The following is a 14,461-nucleotide window of genomic DNA, read 5'->3' as shown; positions in this document are numbered from 1 at the left end:
TTTGGCAAGTCTCCTAGTAGCTGATTACAGAGTGCAACCGGATCAGTAAATGAACTTATTCTCGTATTTTTTTCTCCGCCTTTTATTACTTTAAAAAATATCATATTTTCTAATTTTATTATTTTACATTATTTTAGTACATTATGTTCGAAATTTAAATAAATTTAGTGTGTTTTTTAAATAAATTAAAAAAACTCTTTTTTCGGCACTTTGCTCGTATTTTTTCCCGAATTTTATTACTTTCAATAAAAATATATTATTTTCATATTTTATTATTTTATTTTATCTTAGTACATTATGTTTGAAATTTATTAATTAATTCTATTTTTTTAAAATTTAGTAAAAAACCCTTATTTCGGCCCTTTGTTCGTATTTTTTCCCGAATTTTATTACTTTAAAAAATATACTATTTTCTAATTTTATTATTTTACATTATTGTAGTACATTATGTTTGAAATTTAAATAAATTTAGTGTGTTTTTTAAATAAATTTAAAAAAACCCTCATTTCGGCCCTTTGCTCGTATTTTTTCCCGATTTTTACTACTTTCAATAAAAATATATTATTTTCCTATTTTATTTTTTACATTATTTTAGTACATTATGTTTGAAATGTATTAATTAATTTTGTTTTTTTTAAATTTAGTAAAAAACCCTTACTTCGGCCATTTGTTCGTATTTTTTCTCCTCATTTTATTACTTTAAAAAAAATCATATTTTTGAATTTTATTATTTTACATTATTTTAGTACATTATGTTTTAAATTTATTAATTTAGTGTGTTTTTAAATATATAATTTTTTTCGAATTTTATTACTTTCGGTGAATATACAATTTCTATTTTTTTTCTTTTCGTATTTTATGTTTTCTTAAACATATTTTTTTATCATTTTATTTTTAATGTTATTTTCCTAAAAAAACTAATTACAACATCCTAAATAAATTTCATAAAAAAATTCTAATCAATATAGAGCACTACACCAAAACAGACTTTTAGTGGCGCTTTTTTATGCCTTTAGCGGCATTTTTAAGCGCCACTAAAAGTATTAGCGGCGCTTTTACAAGCGCCGCTATTGACAACGCCGCTAACTTTAGCGGCGTTTATGTGAAAAACGCCGCTAACTTTAGCGGCGTTTATGTGAAAAACGCCGCTAAAGAACATGACCTTTAGCAACGCTTTTGTCACAAACGCCGCTAAAGATCTTGACCTTTAGCGGCATTTTTATCACAAACACCGCTAAAGATCGTGACCTTTAGCGGCGCTTTAGCCACAAACGCCGCTAAATATCGTGATCTTTAGCGGCGCTTTAGATACAAACGCCGCTAAAAACATAACCTTTAAAAAATATTTTAATCAAATAATATTTATTTTTATGATAAATATTATATTATGTTTTATTTTTTAAATTTAAACTTTAAATATACTTGTTAAGGATAAATAAAAAATATTATTTAAATTAAATTTTCTATGAAAATCTTAACTTTAAAACTAAATATAAAAAATTAATGAATTTAGCTTTAAAATTTAAAATAATAAATTAATAACACAATTAAAAAATTAGAAAATTTAGATTCCTAGAGTCAAACCATAATGATTTTCTCGTAGAAGTAAGAAACTAAAAAGAAAAAGAAAAAGAAAACTATGAATGAAGTAGATATCGTAAAAAGAAATCCGCAGATGATTTTCTAGCAAAACATTTTTACATGATTAGTTCATAAAATCCACATCTTCATTACACAAGAGAAAGGACATTACATATCTAAAAGAACATAAAAGGCTTTGCACAAATAGGATGAAAAAAGCTAGAAAGGAGGTACAAAATTGTACATCTTTATCAAGTAGGAAGTTCTGTGCAGCTGTATCTGCATTTCCTGTCATCCTTACAACAGCTTGAACAGCCATGCTAAGAACACCAAGCCCTGCACTGGAAGCCAGAAAGAAAAGTTTTTATGAGAAATACAGCTGTGAGGGAATGGATTCAAGGAGCCGTAGAAAAATTATGGTGAAAGATTGAAAGACCAAGCTTTATGAGTCAGCCAAATACCTTCCAGCTCCCACCGCAACAATCTTGTGGTTTGGAAAATCATCCAAAGATCGACCTTGTGCTCTTACAGTTCCTAACAATCCAGCAAGTGCAACTCCAGCAGTTCCCTAAGAGAATTAAGTAAGCACAACTTTCTAATATTTGTGGCATTCATAGTGATGCTGCAGCAATCTAAGTTACACTAGAATCTAATCCTATCCATAAAAGTAGCAACTTGCTGGGCCAAGTGCTCACCTGTACGTCATCATTAAACATGCAAAACCTTTCCCGATAGCGTTTCAGAGTTTTAAAGGCCCACTTCATTTGAAAATCCTCAAACTAAATGGGGTAACCATCAAATAAACATCATGGTATCAGCATAAAACAAAAGTCTCACTTCTGAAAGAGAGAAACCTGTACAATAGCCTCAAGCTAACGTGTTAAAATCGCTTCGATGAACTCATCAATAATTGATAAATATTCTTCCCCTTCTAACCTTGGTTGTTTTAGTCCTAAATCTGTCCAAACCCCCAAAGAGAAACATGTCAAAAGAAATCTCCAAAATCGGTAAATAAAACAAAGTACCAACAAGCATTTCATATGTTCCATTCTATGAATAACAAAGTAAATAAGCACATATTTTACTCATAAAGTGGGTCTTCAATTAGCTTTAGATTGTTAGTACCAACATCTAGCATATCTGGGAGTATATGTCAGAGACAGATTGATTTAATAATTAAAGTTCTAACACAAGACAAGAGAGTTGCCATCACAAGAAAATGTTGAAAATGTAAAATACGATAATAACATGGAGCAAACATTTTCAGCAAGATATAATCCACACACACACATTTTGCTTAGCCATAAAAATTATTTTAATATGATATATTATCATATATTTAGCTTTCCAGCTAAGTATGAAACCCTTATGGGGCTTTCTTTTATTTGCCCAAATTAAAATGGTCATACCAATGCAAAGTAAATCGGTTTAATTTGATTCCATCTCTATTTTATTTTATTTATATTTAATGATAAAGTATATACATTTTCATATAGGAATAACTTTTAATGGGTTGAACCTAATTCATGAACACTTTCAATTTAAAAAATAAAATAAAAGCAATAAAAGCAATAAAAAGCGTGAAAGCAATAAAAAAGACAGACACAAAATATCATTAAAAGATAACATGAATATGATATAAAAATAAGAATATTTAACAATTATTAAATAAATAGTGAGAGATGAGAGGTAGTTGCACTCTCATCAAGCAGTGTATAACTCACTCATTTAAATGCACCACTTCCCACTATAATGGCTCGCAAACAAACATTCATTTCATGGGGTAACTCTTTCCTTACACAGGCTAATAGCTTGCCTTCATAAATTTGCTTCTTCTCTCACACACTTGAATAGAATCTTTTGAACCTCTCAATTTATTAATTAGAGAAGAAAGATCTCTCATTTCTCCAACCAATCTTATGTTTCAGAACTTGTTTTTTATTTATTTTGTTTATGTGTTTAGTTGACAAAAGCTGATTCCAAGGGAGTTTTTATGACTTTTTTCTTTTTTAATTTATAGATTTCTATTGACAGCTTCAACTATGCCTTGTCCTTAGGTGACACATTACTGAATCAAATTACTAATATATATTTATATATACAAAGGCAGCTTAGCTTATGCTATGTAGATTATTACATGGGCTATACAGGCAGGGTTGAGTGGCAGGAGCAAGGACTTGAGAGGTATACATGCTTGTACAGAGAGTAGAGAAGTGACACATTTGGTCTATCTATTTTTTAGCTTTAATGATAAAAGTAATAGGAGGGCCTTTGACGGGGAAGAGCTACCTTCATCAAAGCTCTAATAGTTATTAGGAGTAACTGATCTTTGAATTTTGTTTCAACTATTTGAACAAAAAAAAATCGGCTTCCTTCATGAATCGAGCCCCCTTGCTGCGTGTTTGTCATCATTTTGTACTGATTAAAGAAAATATTTGAGCTACAAATCATAAGTTACATAGAGTAACTTGACACTGCCATCATAATAATCTAGCACAAGATAGTGTCAAAGGTCTTCAAGAATCCAAGTCCTCATAATTTACAGATCCCACAACTGCTCAGAGGGCCATTTTTTCAGGCGGGAGGGGGCAACAAGGAGCCTATTTCAGAATATCAGATTTATCATTCATGATTTTTCATCACATCATACCAAATAATGATTCAATTGAATTTAGTATAAAGTAATAAAGAAACTGCTTGAATATATTATGAAGCTGTCTATAAGTTCAAAAGGTTCAATGTACCAAATTAATGAAGCAACAAAACGGGAAATTATTAAATTTACTCTGACATACCTTACAGACTCACTTGGAAGATCCAATAGAATGACCCCTGTCCTTATCTATAATATATCTCTATGTCTACAAAGCATTAACAACTTGCTTTTCTATGAAAGGTGGAACTAAAATCTTAACCACATACTACTTTGACATTTATTTAATACTATACATATACAAATAACACAAAGCAGAAACCAGGACATCCTTTGTGAAAGAAGAGAGGACAAAGTGTTTCTTATTACTGGTATTTTTTAATTTCAGGAAAATATGGATTAGAGGTGGTCCAATACTGTTATAAATAACTATTCTAGTCTTGTTCAGACATAGCACTAAACCATAAGTCAACATAAATCACACGAGTATAATTTTTTTTTTTTTGCATTTTCTTAACCCAATTGATAGAAAATGACTAATTGAGAACCATACCAGGTGCACAAAGAAATCTTCAACTACAGCTGTATTACTCTTTAATAGCAATGATTGGAGATTAGTTCTAGATCTATGCAATATCCGAGCTACAAGAGCTACAGTATCAACACCTGCACATCTTTCCTGCAACATAAGTGTTATGTTATTTATGGGCACATAAATTACCAAATGCTTCATTCTCATTTTAAAAACAAAATCCACATAAATCACTTTAGTTTGAAGAAATCAAGAAACCAATAAGCATTTAACATAGATTCTTGTTGACGAGTTAGTGTAAAGCATTTTAATGAATAATCCACATTAACAAACAAAATCTTTCATCCCTTAGTTAATATCATATTGAGAAATAAAACTACCAAAACATAAAGTGGCTGATGAGAGAACAAGAAATCTGCTAATAGTGGGCAATTTTCCCCATCAAATCTATAAGAAAAGGAACACTTCCCACTATAATGGCTCGCAAACAAACATTCATTTCATGGGGTAACTCTTTCCTTACACAGGCTAATAGCTTGCCTTCATAAATTTGCTTCTTCTCTCTCACACTTGAATAGAATCTTTTGAACCTCTCAATTTATTAATTAGAGAAGAAAGATCTCTCATTTCTCCAACCAATCTTATGTTTCAGAACTTGTTTTTTTATTTATTTTGTTTATGTGTTTAGTTGACAAAAGCTGATTCCAATGGAGTTTTTATGACTTTTTTTCTTTTTTAATTTATAGATTTCTATTGACAGCTTCAACTATGCCTTGTCCTTAGGTGACACATTACTGAATCAAATTACTAAATTTATATATTTAGTATTTAAATGTTTATTTCTATTTGGTCTAATGGTTTTTTTGGCCTTCCAGCAACTTTATAACAAAGTTATTTTAGCTCTCCATTTAATTTTTTTTTTTTTTTTTAGCCCTTAAACTTACCAAATGAAATGCCATATGTCTTCAATATAAGCTCTAAAATAATCTCTAAAGCAATTAGACACACATAATATGCATCCAAAAATCGACCAACAGTTCAAGATTTACAAATCAAACATGAAAGACAATAAAAAAGAAGAAAACACTATGTTTCATAACATTATTAGGAAAGGCAGCTAAGGCTTATATATTACATTGGTAAATGACTAAATTTTGGACAAACCAAAGCAGGAATTGAGTTGAAAACATAACATGGAACACAGATCAAAAGATGTTATGTAATTGCAGATCCAAATAGCAAATAAAAGATAGGAAACTACATTAAAGAAAACAGCTTTTTAAAGTGACCAAAACAGCAAACAAAATGCAAAATTCCAAAATCAAAGTCAAGATCTAAACATCCATACATCAAGATCCGAGACTTAAAACCAAAAGTAAAATAGTATTAAAAAAGTTGGATCAAACCCAGATCTTTAAAATGAAGACTGTTTTCGGAGAAACCCACCAAAATCCAAAATTCAAAAACAGAAAATAGAACAGGGAAGAGACAAGGGTTGAGCTTACAAAGCAGTCATCATCAATGGTATATATAGATGTATTTCTTCTTGGAAACCATGTACCCAAAGCACCTACAAGCAGAATCCTTGAAAGAGATACAAGAAGACTTAGGACCCAAAATCCTCTTGATGTCGTTCTATTGTAAAGCTCATAATCGAAGCCTTCAGGGACCTTGATAATCTTGGTTACAAATTAAAAAGACATAACGCACGTGGATACACCGGCATTGGGTATAAACAAAATGGTGTTTTTTTGTTAAACGTTTGCGACGGGGATAGCCATTGGAGAGCAGAAGAAGAAGGGGAAGTAGAGAAAACGATGAAGAAGGAGTTCAAAACATCGTCGTATGGTACCGAGATGGAAAGTTGGATTTCTTTGATAGGGTCAGGTGAAGAGGAAAGAGAGAAAGTGAGAGGGGAAAGGGTAATAGGAGAAAGGACTTGGTGAATAGAAAGGGAACGGGTAAGGCCATGGGAAGATTAGGGATTTCATGGGGGGAAAATTTGGGGTAAAATGGCGCCATTCTAAAATGATTTTTGCAAACGCCGCTGTTGTTTATTTTTTATCTGTTAAAAATTTATTTTATTTTGAACAAAATGACTATATTTTGTTCTACTAATAATCTTTTATTTTATCTGTTAAATATTATTAGTTAAGTCATATAAAATATTTATTATTTTTTAAAATTAATTTTTTATAAAAAAACTAAGTACTCTCAAAATAAATATTATAGATTTTAATAAGAAAAAAATTATTAAATGGCTGTAATTAATTATTAAGTTAGAATTATTCAAGCAATTAACCTTTAACCTCTAACCTCTAACCCTTAATTCCTAACCTCTAACCCCTAACCCCTCTTTTACAATTATATAATAACTTAATTAATATATAAATTAAAAAATATTAATTAATCTAAACCTTAAACCATAACCTGACCCCAAATTTTTAAACCCTAAATCACTAACTCTTAACTTTTAACCCCTAACCTAAACCCCTAACCCCTAACTACTAACCCCTAAACCTTATCTAATATATAAATTCAAAAACATTAATTAATCTAAACTTGAATCCCTAACCCCTAAACCTTATTTCATAAAAAATTAAAACACACTAATTAATCTAAACCCTAAAGCCTAACCTGACATCGAATCCAAAAACCTTAAATCCTTAACTCTTAATCTCTAACCCCTAACCCCTAATGCCTAAATCACAATCCTTAAACTAGAATCTCTAATCCCTAATCCCTAATTCCATAATCTATAAATGTTAAAATTGTAACTCCTAAACCGGCCTTAAATCCTAAATTAACCATATACCCTAAACCATATATATTAAACCCTAAACTATAATGATAATTAATTAAATATTTTAAAATAAATATTATCGTATTTTTTACAATTAAAATCAATCAGTCATCTACCTAAAATTTTTTAAAATTATTTTAAATAATAGTATTTTAATTTTTTCATTTTTAACAAATATTTTTCTATGTTTTTTATTTCAAATTATTTCTATGTATCATTATTTCAAATTTATCCATTTAACAAATATTCAATTAAAAATAAATTAAATTTTAATTAATATAAATAAACAAATTAAATAGTAAATAACCGATAAAATATTTTTGCGGCGCTTTCTCAAAAACGCCGCTAAAGATTTGAGCATTAGCGGCGCTTTTTAAAAAACGCCGCTAAAGATCTAAGCATTAGCGGCGCTTTTTCAAAAATGCCGCTAAAGATCTGAGCATTAGCGGCACTTTTTGAAAAACGACGCTAAAGATCTGAGCATTAGCGGTGCTTTTTTAAAAACGCCGCTAAAGACCTGATAGGTCAAAAAACGATGTTGGGCTTAGGTTTTTTTGCGGCGTTTTTCCAAAAAACGCCGCTAATGCTTATTTTTAGCGGCGCTTTCCTAAAAGTGCCGCTAATTCTTGATCTTTAGCGGCGTTTTGTGTAAAGCGCCGCTAATGCTTGATTTTTAGCGGCATTTTTTGTCCAAACGCCACTAAAAGTGCCGCTAAAAGCTTGTTTTGGTGTAGTGAATGTACATAACATGATTTTTTTATGCTAAATAAATTTTATAAAGTATATATGCTAAATAAAATAATAAAACACATACAATGTACATAACATAGATTTTTTTATACAAATATTATAAAAAATTAAATTAATACAAAAAAAATTACCTTTACTTCTTTTTTTCCTTTCTTTTTCCTTCCTTCCCTCTTCTTCTTCTCCTTTCTTTTTCTTTCTTTCTTCTCCTTTCCTTTTCTTTCTTTCCTCTCCTTTCCCTCTCCTTTTCTTCTCCACCCACCAGCCGAATGGTCCCCCCATCATAAGGTGAGTGGTGCAGCCTGTGGCAGTGGCACCATCGGTGCCGCTCTGCCACTGGCACCACTGGTGCTGCCTATGGCAGCCCCTCCACCAGGGTGCTGTCACATCCCTGCAGCTTTTTTTTTGACTTTTTTATTTTTTTGTATTATTTTGGTAAATAAAAAAAGTTAATATTATTTTGGTATTTTTATTATTTTTTGTAATATTTTAGTAAAATACCTAAATTTGGGCAATTGACATTGATAGAATTTCATGGGGGTTTATTAGAAATACAATTGTAGAAATACTTGTATTTATCTCATAACCATAGAACTGGTCACCCTTCATTCAAAAATTGAAACAATATGAGAAAGCAAGCATGCAAAGGAGATTTTATTCAGTCCATCAAGCCACAGTTGTTGATTACCACCTTTGCGTAGGGACGATTGAAGCCTCTTTCTGCCACAACAGCTCTTTTATCGCCTATTAGCTTGGCCACTCTGCTCACCAAACACAAAGCATCTATTTTTAGTCTAAATGGTCCCAACTCCCAAAGAAATGTTGAATCAACCTCTCTGAGGCAGATCACATTCAATTAACAAAATCAAATTGCCATGAGTCGGAAAGCATACCTGAAATAAGGAGAAGCAGTGTTCTCTTGAACAGTCTTGACTTGTCCAATTCTCTTTACAACCTCCATTCCATCCAACACTTGTCCAATTACAAGAGCAGAAGCATCCAGTTCTGGTGAATCCATGATAGAAATCACAAACTCTGTGCCATTAGGATCGGTTCCAATCTCCTCTTCATCAATCTCCAGCTTCCCCTTTCGTGCAACCAGCTTTAGCTTGGGAGGCGGCTTGGAGGGATCCCTCACCAGTATGCTCACCGTTCCAGCCAAGTTCTTAACTCCTGGACACTTTTCATACTCTCTCTCCCACTCCTCTCGCAAATTTTCAACGGCCAGATTGCTTCCACTTCTCTTGGCAAGCTCAGCATCAACACCATATGATCTCAACCCACCATGTTGCACGTAGTTTGGCATAATCTTAACGAACTCTTTTCGTCTGTAGCTAATTCCAGCAGCTCCACTAACTATACTACCAAACGTGGCTGCCCCTACCGGAACATCATCTCCATATAGTCCAATAACAATGCGGCCAACGGGCTCTCCATCAATTGCTATATCAAGAAAAGCTCGTTTGGTAGGAACTTTGTTGCTGCAGTTAGGATTAGGGGTAGCAACATTCTCTTCTTTCTGTTGATTATCGTTGGGTGAACTTTCTTCAGCCTTTGCCTTAGACTCAAGGGCTTGAGAACCTAAGAGAAGAAGCAGTGAGGAGTTGCTACAAATTGTAAGCTCTCGCCGGGAGATTTTGAACTGTTTCAGAATGGGAAAACAAGTGGAATGGAGCTGTGGGAGAGGGGCAGCTGAAGTTGGAGGTTGAAGTAGCTGTGGGGTGGGTTGTAAGAATTTAAGATTCTGTAACATATCTCTTTATTCACTGCTTTGGGCTCCTTTCTTTGAGGGGGTTGATTTTGCTTCACTGCCTCAGCAGAGAAGAACTCTTCTACTACTTACAAAATTCTAATTGATTTATTGTTTAAAATAATATGATATGCTCTCCTTGCATAGATTCTTGAGGATAAGGAAAATGCTAAGTCAATCCCTCTAATATGCAAATGCTTTATTTTTTGTGGTGCCTATTCCACAAGCTACCAATTATATGGTTGTTCACGTTAAGCCTGATATCGCTATGGGCCATTTTTTTAACTATTTTAAGCCTACTCATACTTTATTTGTTTATTTTTATTACAAGGAGGCAACAGGAAATAAAAAATCTTAACATTTTTCTCTTCTTTTTTTTTCCGTGTGATAACTATTGTTGCTTGTTTATTTAAAATGAAAATCGTAATGGAAGTGCTAAATTGCAGTGGTCACTATAACTCATTACTGCGAAAATTGTGTTGTAACAGTCCGTTTTTCAGTGGTGTTGGAAACAGTAGTTTACAAATCACAAATTTGATGAGAGAATCCACCAATATTATTATTTAATATTTACGAGTCAAATATAGTATTATAGTGAATTTTGAATTGAAATTTTTAGTTAATTGAATGATTAGTTAAGTCAAGTGGTTTTAGAAAATGAGATATCGAGACCTCGTTTCTATAAACCAAGCCCGTAAATATTTTTATTAAATATTTACAGAGTGATTATATAGGTGTATTAAAATTTGGTTAGGTAATTTTGGCGTTTAGTTAGTTAATTAAAGAAAAAGAACTAAATCGTAAGGGTTACGAAAGTTAGAATTTATTAGTTAAAAGTGTTAAATAGCTATTAAACTTTAAAGTTGTGGCTTTAAATGATAATTATACCTATTCTAATTGTAGTGGACGGCTAAGGGTTAGATGTTTGTTAAATTTGCATGTTCTATTAAAAGGGCAAGTAAGTAATTTATTAAATAAAACTTAAATTTAATATATGTAAGAATAGTATCATCTTCCTTAATGGAATTCTCCACCTAAATATCAAATATCAGAATAGAAACACCATTGAAGGTGTTTGGTTTTGGCTGGACTAAAATCTAATTGCATGGTATGTAAATTCTTGCTCGATTTTGATAATTTTTATGCTTTTGAGATCATTGTAATTTAATATAGCTAGTACAATGACTAATTTGTGAAATTAGCAAAGTATAGAAAATAGACCATTGGTAAGTTTAAATGATTTGGATGTTAATTGTAGAATATGATATTTGGGTGTTTAATAGAAATATTTTGTTAAGTGATTTTGTATAATTTTCAAGTTTAAGGGTTTAATTGAAAATGAAATAAATTAGACATGATTTTCTTGTGAAATTTTAGCATGTGACAACCAATTTGGGATATTTGTAATTTTGTTATAACGGTTATAAAGTTTAATTATGTGAAATAAGCTTGTTTTGGTCTTAAAGACCAAATTGAATAAAATGTAAATGTTTGGGCTCTAATGTGAAAAATTGTAAATAGAAAGTTGTATGTATTAAATTGAATAGTATATGAAATTGAGGCTAATAATTGAAATAAATTATATCATAGATCAAGAACAAGTAGATAACTGAGGAAAATGGAAAGTAGCTAAATAGTCCCTGAATCTTTACCGTTAGTATAATTTATCCCTGATAAGTTCGTTTGGTTTATTTTGATATATTTTACAATATGAATTAAATGAGAATTTAGTTGTTGATTGTTAAATTAAATATTTCGATATTAAATTAGCATGAATGAGAATACTAAATTATTAGACTTGGTTTAGCGGTAATATCTCCTGAGCCGATGAACGTAGGATAGAGTACGATTGACATGCCAATAGGTTATAGTACGTGTTGTTCAGGATTGGTTTGAGATGAGATGATGATTCATGTTTATTTCCTATTCACTGAATATACCAAAGTCCAGCATTTGTTACGGACTATCATGTTATATTTACACTATTTCTGGTGTGTTATCGAGGGCGGATGTAAAGCCTTCGGGATTGGCAATTGGTGCCGAGGCGTGTTATGGGAGGGATGTTAGGCTACGGGCTAGGCACTTGGTGTCGAGGCATGTTATCGGTTGGATTGGCTCTTTGGAGCATTTGGTGTGTTTCAGATGGATAACTGTGTACTCATATTTGTTTATCGTTCATCAGGAAATGTTTCTTGTGTTATATGTCTTGTTATTGAATTGTTGAATGATTATTCATGAATCTCCTCATAGCATTGTGGCTTGATAGTGAATGATCTCGTACTTGTTTATGTATAAACTCACCTGTTGTGGATTGTGGTTGACAGGAGACTTTAACTTTTAATATTGTTATTAAAATTATTATATTTAATTTGGTAAGCTTTATCATTTTAACCCATTGAACTTACTAAGCTCTAGTGAAACTTACTTGTGTTCTTTTATGTTCCTTGTAGATAACGTTTTGTGGAGTTAGGCGATCAGATCAACTTGAAGATCAAACTATCCGTATATATTTTGTTAGATTTTGATATATTTATTTTGGGTTATATGACATGTAATAGGTGTTTTTGTATAGATTTAGATACTTATTACAAATGTTATGTTTTAAGCTTGGTATAAGCTTACATGTGTATGTGCCTTTAATCTTGGTGTGAATATGTTCATATAAAGTTGTTTTGGTAATGTGATATTAACCTTATTTAAGTGTTTGAATCATGGTATGAATGAATGTGAATGATCAAGAAGAAATGATAAGTTTGACATGAGTTTTATATATGAACTTATGAATTTGAATGCAAATTAACAGATGTGTCATGTGAATTAATAATTGAATTGTGCTGTCAATGAGGACACATTGATTATACACTTATGTTGATTGTTTTGACATGTTTTAGGCTTGTTTAAATGTGTTTTTGTAGTATATAAATGGTTGATTTTGATTTGACTTGGAACCTAAGTCTTGGATGAAAGTTTTGTATTGTTTTGGAAGCTTTTTAAGGTACACATGACCTGGGCTATGCCAGACGGCCACGTATCTTATTAATTTTTAGGTGCAAGATTTTTCACACAGTTAAAGTTATTTACACGGTCTGACCACACGGGCGTGTGGGGAAGTCACACGACCATATGTGAAGTCACACGGCCTGGGCTATTCCACATGGCCTGGCTACACAGCCTTATGACCCCTATTTTTAAAATTTTTAAATTTTTGCATGTTTTTCTGTTTTGATTCAAATTAATCCTTGATTGTTCCTAAACCATTTTTAGGGCCCTTTAAGCTTAGTTTAAAGCTGGTAAGTGTATTTTACCCTAATTTTTATAAGATATTGATTGTTATCATTTATTTTATATATTTGTTTCTGTTTGACGATAAATATCCTGATTTGTACTGTAACACTCCGTAACCCTACTATGATAGTAGAGACATGTTAAGGGTGTTACATTTAGTAGTATCAGAGCTACGATTTAGTCAATTCTTGGACTGAACATAGTATGTTTGAAGTGTAAAAATTACATGTCATATAAACTTGTGATAGTGTGATATTATTGATCCGATCTAACCCTAGTTTTTTGTATAGATTATAAAGATGCTGACATAATCTGATTGTACTAACATTGATGAAGTTAATAGTAATGTTTCAACTAATGAACAAGAAATGAGTCGTAGTTTACCGATTCCACCAATGTTAAAAAATAAATTTAAAAATATTTTGTTCGATTTAATGGGTCAGTGGTTCACAAAATTCATGCGAACCAACCTTGTGGCTCAACAACCTCCACCCGTTGTTGTACCTCTTATGGTACCTCCACCTTCTCAAACAACTGAAACAAGTAAACAAATTCCTGTTGATAAAATCTGAAAGAGTGGGGCCAGAGAATTTAAAGGTAGAAGAGATGATGATCCAATTAAAGATGAGTATTGGCTCAAAAATATTCAACGAGTTTTTGATGAACTTGCCTGTTCCCCTAATGATCCAACTAAAGTTGGTGGACCACGTTGACAATAGTAGTACCGACAGATAGAATTACTTGGGATTTCTTCCAATATGAGTTTAGAAAGAATATGTCAGCAAAGAATATTTAGATCAAAAAAAGAAAAAAATTCTTGAATTGAAGCAAGGAAATAAATTAGTATTTGAATATGAGAGAGAGTTTGTGTATCTCAGTAAGTATGCCTATCAAATTGTGCTGAATGAAGAAGAAATATTCATCTGTTTTGAAGATGGACTAAATGATGAAATTAAAATGTTGATTGGAAGAACTGAGATTCGATAATTTGTTGTTTTATCTGATCATGCTCAAAATATGGAAGAAGTTTATATTTCCCAAGAAGTTGAGAGATAGAAAAGCTCGGGATTTTAGTAAAATAAGTTTTCCTAAATCATGTTCATATAAAGT

At 31.6% G+C, this 14,461-nt stretch overlaps 2 protein-coding genes across 10 annotated transcripts; both read right to left on the bottom strand.

The window, feature by feature from the left end:
• Window positions 1–1,660: 1,660 nt before the first annotated feature.
• LOC107949647 (NAD-dependent malic enzyme 2, mitochondrial) lies at window positions 1,661–6,792 on the bottom strand. 9 transcript variants are annotated; one of them, XM_041090163.1, is made up of 6 exons: window positions 6,272–6,791; window positions 4,788–4,913; window positions 2,436–2,539; window positions 2,277–2,360; window positions 2,043–2,149; window positions 1,661–1,922 (listed from the first exon to the last, which is right to left on the bottom strand). In XM_041090163.1, exons 4-6 carry the CDS (start codon window positions 2,343–2,345, stop codon window positions 1,706–1,708), a joined length of 393 nt encoding a protein of 130 aa, XP_040946097.1. In that variant the 5' UTR covers window positions 2,346–2,360; window positions 2,436–2,539; window positions 4,788–4,913; window positions 6,272–6,791; the 3' UTR covers window positions 1,661–1,705. The 9 variants fall into 9 exon arrangements, 8 of the variants coding, with proteins under 8 accessions (XP_040946097.1, XP_040946096.1, XP_040946102.1 ...); XM_041090162.1 differs by adding an exon at window positions 3,871–4,181 and having other exon boundaries at window positions 2,277–2,539; window positions 6,272–6,786; XM_041090168.1 differs by having other exon boundaries at window positions 2,277–2,435; window positions 2,518–2,539; window positions 6,272–6,786.
• A 2,045-nt stretch (window positions 6,793–8,837) lies between these two features.
• Window positions 8,838–10,320, bottom strand: LOC107949649 (peptidyl-prolyl cis-trans isomerase CYP26-2, chloroplastic). The gene is made up of 2 exons (XM_016884380.2): window positions 9,210–10,320; window positions 8,838–9,077 (listed from the first exon to the last, which is right to left on the bottom strand). Exons 1-2 carry the CDS (start codon window positions 10,067–10,069, stop codon window positions 8,975–8,977), a joined length of 963 nt encoding a protein of 320 aa, XP_016739869.1. The 5' UTR covers window positions 10,070–10,320; the 3' UTR covers window positions 8,838–8,974.
• Window positions 10,321–14,461: the final 4,141 nt, after the last annotated feature.

This window comes from Gossypium hirsutum, chromosome D03, assembly GCF_007990345.1.
Source record: "Gossypium hirsutum isolate 1008001.06 chromosome D03, Gossypium_hirsutum_v2.1, whole genome shotgun sequence".
In the NCBI taxonomy this organism is placed as follows: domain Eukaryota; kingdom Viridiplantae; phylum Streptophyta; class Magnoliopsida; order Malvales; family Malvaceae; genus Gossypium; species Gossypium hirsutum.
This window is presented reverse-complemented; position numbering and strand designations above follow the sequence as displayed.